Source organism: Phasianus colchicus, chromosome 29 (genome assembly GCF_987193195.1).
Source record: "Phasianus colchicus chromosome 29, bPhaCol1.hap1.1, whole genome shotgun sequence".
Lineage (NCBI taxonomy): Eukaryota > Metazoa > Chordata > Aves > Galliformes > Phasianidae > Phasianus > Phasianus colchicus.
This window is the reverse complement of record NC_143464.1, coordinates 944,657-954,235: the sequence shown is the minus strand read 5'-3', so window position 1 is coordinate 954,235 and position 9,579 is coordinate 944,657. Positions and strand designations below refer to the sequence as shown.

Sequence of the window (9,579 nt, the reverse complement as noted above, 5' to 3'; positions counted from 1 at the left end):
ACAGTTTGATTAACAGTTGTATGCTTCCTGCTGGATTTTGGGTTTCTGAGAACAGTTTACGCCAGCAGCTCCAGAAATGTTTCATAGGAAGGAAGACAAATGAAGCCATTACATGTCCTTTGTTTTGTTAAACTTCACAGAAATGCTGGTCACTCATGTACAGCGTGTCTGGGCAACACTGAATAGGTACAAACTGAGTACTACTTGATGTGGATAGTGATGTTTCAGCAAAAAACAATAGAGTACATAAAACACACACACAAAAAAAAAATTCAATAAATTACACTTAGCAGATGAATATACAAACCAAAAAAAAAGGCAGTTGTATTCCGTTAAAATCTGCATTACAATGCTTAGGTAGAAAAATGTGGGTAGTTCACTGCTTTCGAAAAGCAATTGGTCATCAGTTTCCACAGAGCATCCTTGATCTCCTGGTTCCTCATGCTATAGATGAGGGGGTTCACTGCTGGAGGCACCACCGAGTACAGAAATGACACCACCAGGTCCAGGGATGGGAAGGAAATGGAGGGTGGCTTCAGGTAGGCAACCATGGCAGTGCTGAGAAACAGGGAGAGAACGGCCAGGTGAGGGAGGCATGTGGAGAAGGCTTTGTGCCGTCCCTGCTCAGAGGGCATCCTCAGCACGGCCCTGAAGATCTGCACATAGGACAGCACAACGAAAACAAAACAAGCAAGAAAGATTAAGGCACTAAATATGATAAGCCCAACTTCTCTGAGGTAAGAACCAGGGCAGGAGAGCTTGAGGATCTGGGGAATTTCACAGAAGAACTGATCCACAGCATTGCCTTGGCAGAGAGGCAGTGAAAATGTATTGGCAGTGTGCAGCAAAGCATTGAGAACCCCAGAGCCCCAGGCAGCTGCTGCCATGCTGGCACAAGCTCTGCTGTCCATCAAGGTCCCGTAGTGCAGGGGCTTGCAGATGGCAACGTAGCGGTCATAGGACATGATGGTGAGAATGAAATACTCTGCTGAAAAGAAAAAAAAAAAGAAAAAGACCTGTGCAGCACATCCTGAGTAGGAGATGTGCCTGGTGTCCCAGAGGGCATTGGCCATGGCTTTGGGGAGAGTGGTGGAGATGCAGCCCAGGTCGGGGAGGGCGAGGTTGAGGAGGAAGAAGTACATGGGGGTGTGCAGGCGGTGGTGGCAGGCTACGGCTGTGCTGATGAGGCCGTTGCCCAGGAGGGCAGCCAGGTAGATGCCCAGCAAGAGCCAGAAGTGCAGGAGCTGCAGCTGCCGCGTGTCTGCCAACGCCAGCAGGAGGAACTCGCTGATGGAGCTGCTGTTGGGCATCTGCAGTTCCTGGGCATGGAGTCCTGTGCAGAGTGCAGAAAATAATGACAGAAGTCAAGATAACTTGCAGACACTCTCCTCCTGCTATACTATAGAACTGTTTCTTTCTCTTTGAAAAATGTTCATTTAACTCCATAACTTCAATTTCCTTGCATGAGCTTTAGTGTACCTTAAGAAGTAGAAGCTGAAAGAGCTCTTACTTTCCTCTCATTTCCTAATCATATCTCAGCTTCCTAGATAATTTCCTCTTACAATCAATTTCCATCCCTCATATCTTTATGCTGTCTGCACTCACAGTGCCCATCCTTACCTTTTTTTCTGCCCTTAAATTTCTGTTAGAGAAAGCTGTCTGTTTTCAAGATAAGAGCATTATTCATGTCAGCAGAAAACGATAGCAGTTTCAGCTGACAGCTCTTTAGGAGAATGTTCATATAAGGGCAAATTGTGAATGGTACAACTCAGGATTCTCAGAGATGTGTTCATATTTCACATCTCCTTTCAGAATTCTGCCTCCAACTCATTCTCCTTCCCTAAGAACAGGTGTTGGAAAATCCCTGCCTTGTCTCTCCTCCTGCAAAGCACCCTTGGAAAAAAAAACACCAGTGGTGAGTGTAGCTGTTATCCCCCTGCCCCAGGCAGCAGCTGTAGCAGCAGAAGACCTCTGCCCTGCCCTGCCGTGGGACTCCTTCCCCCCGCACGTCTCCCCGCAGCGCCCTGGGCAGCTCCCCGGGCAGGCTGAGTGCTGAGTGCTGAGTGCTGAGTGCTGAGTGCTGAGTGCTGAGTGCTGAGTGCTGAGCCTGGCAGGCGGCAGAGTCAAAGCCTGCAGTGAGACTTACCTTGTCAAAGGCTGTGAGCAGTGCTCCTGCAGTGAACTCAACACCTGCTCAAACCATACATATCCTATAAGCTCTCTGCCCTTTCTCTCCTCTCCTCCTGTCACCTGCAGGCTGTGCTGTGCAGAAGAGCTGCTCCTGGGCACAGCTGTCTCTCTGCAGCGCTGCCCACTTGTAGGAGCTCCCTGAGTCCCAGGAGCCCAGCCCAGCCCAGCCCAGCAGAGGATGTCATTTTCTCTTCCTCACTGCTCTCCCTGGAGATGACTTGGGGGCTGCAGGGCTGGCAGCTCCCGATAGACAACAGGGTCATCTCTGCAAAACGTACTTTGAAGTCAGATGAATTAATCACCAGTAGCCAAGCTGATTTCGGAAGCATTGTTTGTCCTAACAGACTGTGTGTGCCGAGCAAAGCTGCCAATGCCCCATCTGGTGTCATGGTTTTATGATTCTTGTTATCAGTATTCCACATCATAACATCATGTAAAGCACCGGGAATTAAAGAGTTAATACTCCAGTTCTGTGGACGGACAACTTTCTGGATACCTGGTTCTCAGAAGAGAAGAAGAACCGCATATCCCAGGGGACTCTGAGTTCAGAGGGGAAGATAAGCCGTGGGAGGAAGACCTGGGATCTCTCACTTGCTCGCTGCCTGGCAGTGTGTGGCTGCGCGCCCCAGCCGTGCGCCTTCAGTTCAAAGTAAGGCTTTTGGTTTCAGACACTTGCTCTCTCATTATATTTGAGTTATTACCCTAAATTCCAATTTTATTTTATAACATTGTGTTATCTTACATTACAGTATCATGTTTAGTAAAAATAAGTTTCCTTCTTCAATCATTGATGCTGTTTTTTATTATTTTTATTATTATTTTATTTCTTTATTTATTATTATAATTTTTTTATATTTTATTTTATTTTATTTTATTTTATTTTATTTTTTGGCCAGTGGGACTGCCAAGCCTTCAGCCCTCTGTCACGGACACACATTGATCCAGATAACTCCGTAGCAAGACAACACACTCAGTCATATGCTCTGCTTTTAGGACGGGTGTGTGGAGCCAAACGTTGGACCTGATGATCACTATTGGTCCTTCCCATTGTGGGTTGTCCTAGGATTCCATGACAAGCTGGATACAAGCACGGTGGGTTGGAATGACTGTGGTGTCACTGTGGGTAGGAGTTCAGTAACACAGTCACGATGTTCTCTCAAAAGTGTGGAGAGCAGTGCTGTCAGAATTACTGAGTTATGGCAGTGATCATTATTACAGTGATGTCAGAGTCACTGTGCTGTAAAGGGGAGACAAGCTCAGTGATTTCAGCTCCACTGTGTCGTCACAGCTGATATGAGCACAGTGGTGTTGCAGTCAGACAGGAGCTCTGCATGTGGGTGAGCATCAAACACGGCATCCCCAGAACCAAATGCTACCAGTGAGGAAATGGTGCCTCCACCTTGGGCCTGGGAGTTCAAAGTTCTGTTGTGATTGACTGCTTGTTCAGACTGAGCCCCTCTCACATGCCTCATCCTGGCATGAGACACACTGCCCACATGGGACTTGGGCCTCACGGCATCCTTGCACCCCATGCAGAGTCTGGCAGCTGCTGTGCCCTGGTCTTTCATTTGACATCAGACAAACCTCCATCCCACTGCCCCAGGAAGGGCCCTGAGCCAGCAGGAGGGAGGGACACGATCTCCCTGCCAAGGCTCTGGGGATCAGGCCTTGGCCTTTCTGCTTCAGAAGACAAAGGAGGCTTTGCTCAGCATCACAGCCACCATCCCAGTGCCTTGGTCTGCCTGCAATCATGGCTTCCAATTAGCAGCTCTAACAAGTCCCTGGGGAAGCTTGCTTGTGAATGGCCCTCAGTGGGGCCCATTAATACTCCAGGAAACTTCACTGTTCCTTCTGACTTTGTACTCTTGAGCACTTTGTGCAATCTTCTCTGTGCACTGGAGGTTGATGGACACTGCAGGAAATGCCCCCTGGGGCCCATTACAACCTGAAGAGCCCTCCTGTGCCTTGTGCCTTCCTGTCATCTTCTTCAGCTGTTCAGAACTTGTGCAGGAAACTGGACTGGTGTCTGGATACATCTAAAATTGGAAGAGAACAACAGGCATTAATGAAGATCATTTATTTATTTATTTATAGTTGAGTTTAAACAAGAAGTTGCAGCAGCACTTGGCAATTGATATTGACACAGGATGTTCCCTAATGAGATTTGTTCTGTCACTGTATGGACAAATGTCCTCCTCTGCTACCCCACTCCATTTGGATTCACATTGGCTCCGTGGGACTTCCATCACTTTTCCTCCCATCACACTTCTCCTCTGCAGTCCCCAACTCAGTGTTAAAACTCCTTTGCACCAAATCCAACTGGCTTTTTCAAAGAATAAGCTGCACATGGGTAATGAAAGATTTCTCTCTTTTTTTTTTTTTTCCAACGAACAGTTGTAAACATGATGCAATTGAATGAACAATGGCATGCCTTGTCCAAGCCACATCTAATGAGGTTTGTCTTTCACAGAGAATAGTTGTACAAAAAATGAGTTAGGCAGAGAGAGGAAGGGATAGACATAATCACAGTTAAGGAGCAGATCAAAGAGTCCATCGGAGTTTGGACAGATGGAGCAAGTTCCAGAAATCTTCCTAAAGGTGACAGATCAGCCAGATAGTTCGGAGGTATCAGAGTGAACAAAGATCAAGGGATGGGAAATCTGGAGAGCAATGTCCAGATGGCCTGCTGAAAACATGCCCTGAACCATGGTCATTGATTTAGGAGAGCTGGAGACACCTGGAGAATGAGGGACATCAAATACGCAGCAGGGTAGAGCAGTGGTGGACGCTGGGCATTGGTCACAGGGCATTGGCACTGGCACCACTGTCTGTGTCCCTGTACGTGAAGGCATCTGTGTCCTGCAAACACAGTTCTGGAAAACACTGTATTTAAGAAAAAAGTCCTTGCTGCTGGTGAGTATGAGATCTAGCAAAGCACCTCTGCTCTTCCGATCCTCTATGTCTTGGTCAAGAAGCTGCCGGCTGTGCTCTCCAGAGATTTTCTGGATGGTGCATGCCCTGCTGTGTTGTCCCTGCTGCAGATACTGCAGTGAAAAAGGCCCCCACCGGCGATAAGGGCCTGACAACATGAGGCTCCCATCTGTCTGCAGAGGGCACCTTCCACTTGCTCTTCCTGATCAGGAAGCCAGGAACAGACACTGTTGGTCTCCTCTGTTTGCCATTTCAATTTGCTCTGTCCTCTCTGCTCTGCCATCCCCAGGAAGAGCTCAGTGCACTCTCACAGAGAGCAGTCGCCCTTCCTTGTCTCCTCATCCATCCATCATAAAGACTCTGTATCCCCTGGTGCTACAGTCCAGTTGTGGAAGCCATTTAACCATGTCCCTGTGGTCCAAACAAGAGCAACTCTACCAGCATTTCTAGCTCAGCATGTGTTGCTGTTCTCATTAGTGTAAAAACACATAAGACAACAAACCTACCCAGGATGGATCATTGGATTTAGTGCATCTATGTTATTTTTGTTCAGAAGGTGGCACACATGCGTTAGACCCATTGTAAGGCTCAGAGCTGTCCAAGCAGCACGGACTCTGCTAGGGCATGGCTTTCCTGAAGGCCCTGAGTTGCATTTGCAGCTGCATGTGAGTTTGCTGGACAACTAAGGAAATCAGCACAACACTAGGCTGCTTCTGATGCCATTCACATGGGTTTTCATCAGTTGAGGAATAAAGATGCGTATTAGCTTTGCAGTGCCTTGTGATACAGAATGTGCAGCAGAAGGAGAACAAAGATCTGGCTCTTCTTTTGGGAGCCCAGCCATTTAGTCAGCTGCAAAATTCTCCATGCTCCATGGAGACGGGTGAAAAAGACATTTTGAGATGCCATACATACAGGAAGTTTGTTCTCATTCAGGATTGCCACTAGTATTCCTAACCTTTCTCTGGTCTCATCTAGGGATGAGATGCCTGCACTGCTTCAGCTGGATCGCTGCCCTGCCCAGGAGAAGTCCACCCCTCCCTGTCCAGGTCTGTGTGCCCTTTTTGTTTTAGCAAACACTCTCTGGCAGGACTAACCATATGTATGCAATTGGTCACTGTCCAGTGGACATTTGGTGGTTAATGCAGCAGATTTCAGAGTACAATCATGATGCTGTTGTTTTTCAGGAGCTGTTGGCCACAGAGACCCAGGGTCATCTCAGGGAAGATCAGTGGGGAAAAATAAAGTCACACCCTCTTCTGCTGAGCTGTTCTGAGCTCCTGGGACACAGGGAGCTCCTACAAGTGGGCAGTGCTGCAGAGACACAGCTCTGACTAAGAGCAGCTCCCGTGTACTCTGCCTCAGCACAAGGGGCGCATTCGGCAGGTGACATGAAGATGGAAGAGAAAGGAGAGAGGGATTACAGGATGTGTGGGGTGTGAGCAGGCTGCGACCTCACTGCAGGAGCATTGCTTTCAGCCACTGACATGGTAAGTCTCTCACTATAGGTAATGCAAACACTTTTCCAAGAGGGATCACCAAATCTGGCACATCCCAGTAGAGATCAGGCTGCATACACTCTGTGTTTCTTTATCATGGAATAAGAGCTGTTACAGCAGAGGGCTTCCCTGCTGCAGCATCAGAGCACAGCTCTGAGGGCACATCAAGAGAGAACCCTTAAGTGCATTTTACCTCTCTGCTTTCCTCTAACATATATATTCTTTCAGTAAAGCCATGGGAGCTCTCTTAGGTTCCCTTTTTCACTTGAAAAAATAAACATGCACTTAGATAGTGCCCTGCAGACAGAGTGGGTTCTGGACAGCAAATAGGAATGCAGAGATTTGGGCTGGTGTCTGCATGCTCAGTCGGGGAAATGGCAGGAAAACAGCCCCCAGGATAAAAATCTGCAGACCACAGAGATATGATCAGGGAATTACCCCCTTCAGTGCAGGGACCTTCCTCTGAGCAAGCTCCCACCTAGAAACGTTTCTGCCCACATGACCATGGGGTCCGATGCGTGAACCAGCTCCTGTGCAGGCAGAGCTCCAGCAGAGCAGAGCAGCATCTCCCCAGGCACGTGTCCATCACCCTCTGCAGTGCACAGGGGCTGGGAGCCACTGCCTGGGGCTGCGGGCAATGCAGTCTGTGAGGCTGGGAAGGAGCTGGCTTTCCCTTAATGAGATGCCATCAGTAGGACACATCTCCCTGAGGTGTCCTTCAGAGCCGTGAGCTGACCTTCAGGATGCAAATATTTCCCCTAGTCAGGCGATCAAAGTGCAGGGAAGAAGCAGAGAGATGCAATATGCAAATGCTGTGGGGTTGGTGAAATCAGTGTTAGGGGTCATTTGCAAGATGTGTGGTGATGAGGCACTGCTGAAGTACATTGAGAAAGGGCGAATACACACTGATGGGCAGTGGACTCCTGTTTTCTGAGTGCGTCTGACTTCATAATTTTATGGTAATGCAATTGTCTTGCATCTGCTAAGTAGTCAAGCTCAGAGCAGTTGGAAAGAAACCCAGTCAGCTCCCCTTGCCCTGCACTAAGCAGCAGTGAATCCCTTTGCCTCTCAGGTCTTACAGCTGTTCAGACTTCAGCAAACACTCCTTAGGCACGGTGAGCAGGATGAGAATTTGTAGGAAAAAGTGATCCCTAGAACTTCTAATTTATCCACATATTTTTGGCATTAACATTCAGATGCAGACCAGCACTTCTGCATTAGAAGTGATTTTATCTGATACATTCTGAAAGTAAAGTTTGACTCCACACCATCACCATGGTTCCATGTAACCATAGGGACAAGTCTGATTCATTGAGATTAAAAGTGCAGAGACCCTCATGGCAAATTTGACCTCATGAAATGTAGATCACATCATGGAGATGAATGAACACAGCCCACATGGAAAGACTTGTCCTTGACTTTTATCCTCCTTGAACAGGTCCTGGTGCCCAGAAGTACTGCAGATGCCCAACAGCAGCTCCATCAGCGAGTTCCTCCTGCTGGCGTTGGCAGACACGCGGCAGCTGCAGCTCCTGCACTTCTGGCTCTTGCTGGGCATCTACCTGGCTGCCCTCCTGGGCAACGGCCTCATCAGCACAGCCGTAGCCTGCCACCACCGCCTGCACACCCCCATGTACTTCTTCCTCCTCAACCTCGCCCTCCTCGACCTGGGCTGCATCTCCACCACTCTGCCCAAAGCCATGGCCAATGCCCTCTGGGACACCAGGATCATCTCCTATGCAGGATGTGCTGCACAGGTCTTTTTCTTTCTCTTCTTCATCTCAGCAGAGTATTGCATTCTCACCATCATGTCCTATGACCGCTACGTTGCCATCTGCAAGCCCCTGCACTACGGGACCTTGATGGACAGCAGAGCTTGTGCCACCATGGCAGCAGCTGCCTGGGGCACTGGGGTTCTCTATTCCCTGCTGCACACTGCCAATACATTTTTACTGCCTCTCTGCCAAGGCAATGCCATCAACCAGTTTTTTTGTGAAATCCCCCACATCCTTAAGCTCTGCTGCTCACACTCCTACCTCAGGGAAGTTGGGCTTATTGTATTTTGTGTCCCTTTGGAGTTTGGGTGCTTTGTATTCATTGCTGGGTCATATATGCAGATCTTCAGGGCCGTGCTGAGGATGCCCTCTGAGCAGGGACGGCACAAAGCCTTCTCCACGTGCCTCCCTCACCTGGCCGTGGTCTCCCTGTTTCTCAGCACAGGCATGGTTGCTTATTTGAAGCCACCCTCCATCTCCTCCCCATCCCTGGACCTGGTGGTGTCATTTCTGTACTCGGTGCTGCCTCCAGCAGTGAACCCCCTCATTTACAGCATGAGGAACCAGGAGCTCAAAGATGCTCTGCGGAAACTGATGACCAAATGTGTTTCGAAAGCAGTGAACTGCCCACCTTTTTCTATCTAAGAGTTGTAATACAGATTTTAACGGAATCAAACTGTCTTACATGGTTTATGTATTAGTTTCCTAAGTGTAATTTATTGAATGTTTTATTCTGTGTTTTGTATATTGTAATGTTTTTCACTTAAATGTCATTATCCACATCGATTACTACTCAGGTTGTTCCTATGCATTTTAGCCCAGACACTCTGTACATAAGGAAGCAAGCTCTCTGTGAATCTTGACAAAACAAAGGCCATGCAATGACTTTTTCTGTCTTACTTCCTGTGAGACATTTACAGAGCTGCCAGGGTCAGCTATTCTCAGCACCCCATAATCCAGCACGAAGCGTACAGCTGTTAATCAAACTGTGCGGTGACTGCAGCCTGCAATAGCTGACGGGCCATCCCTTGGTGCCTGTCTGGGGTCTGTGCTTTCAGGCTCACATCTGTCAGTGCCTCTGACAGGCCAGCAGCAGCACCTGGTTTGCACACTGGTTGTCAGATCCCATCTTCATCAGTTCCTTGGAGACCATGCATAGTAAAATATCTTGGATTTGGGTTTTC

The 9,579-nt window shown here is 48.4% G+C and overlaps 2 protein-coding genes across 2 annotated transcripts; one reads left to right on the top strand and one right to left on the bottom strand.

Moving 5' to 3' along the window:
* Window positions 1-353: 353 nt before the first annotated feature.
* On the bottom strand, window positions 354-1,310 carry LOC149914449 (olfactory receptor 14J1-like). The gene has a single exon (XM_090126347.1). It carries the CDS (start codon window positions 1,308-1,310, stop codon window positions 354-356), a length of 957 nt encoding a protein of 318 aa, XP_089982473.1.
* Window positions 1,311-8,083: 6,773 nt separating this feature from the next.
* Window positions 8,084-9,040, top strand: LOC149914448 (olfactory receptor 14C36-like). The gene has a single exon (XM_090126639.1). It carries the CDS (start codon window positions 8,084-8,086, stop codon window positions 9,038-9,040), a length of 957 nt encoding a protein of 318 aa, XP_089982765.1.
* The last annotated feature ends 539 nt before the right edge of the window (window positions 9,041-9,579 follow it).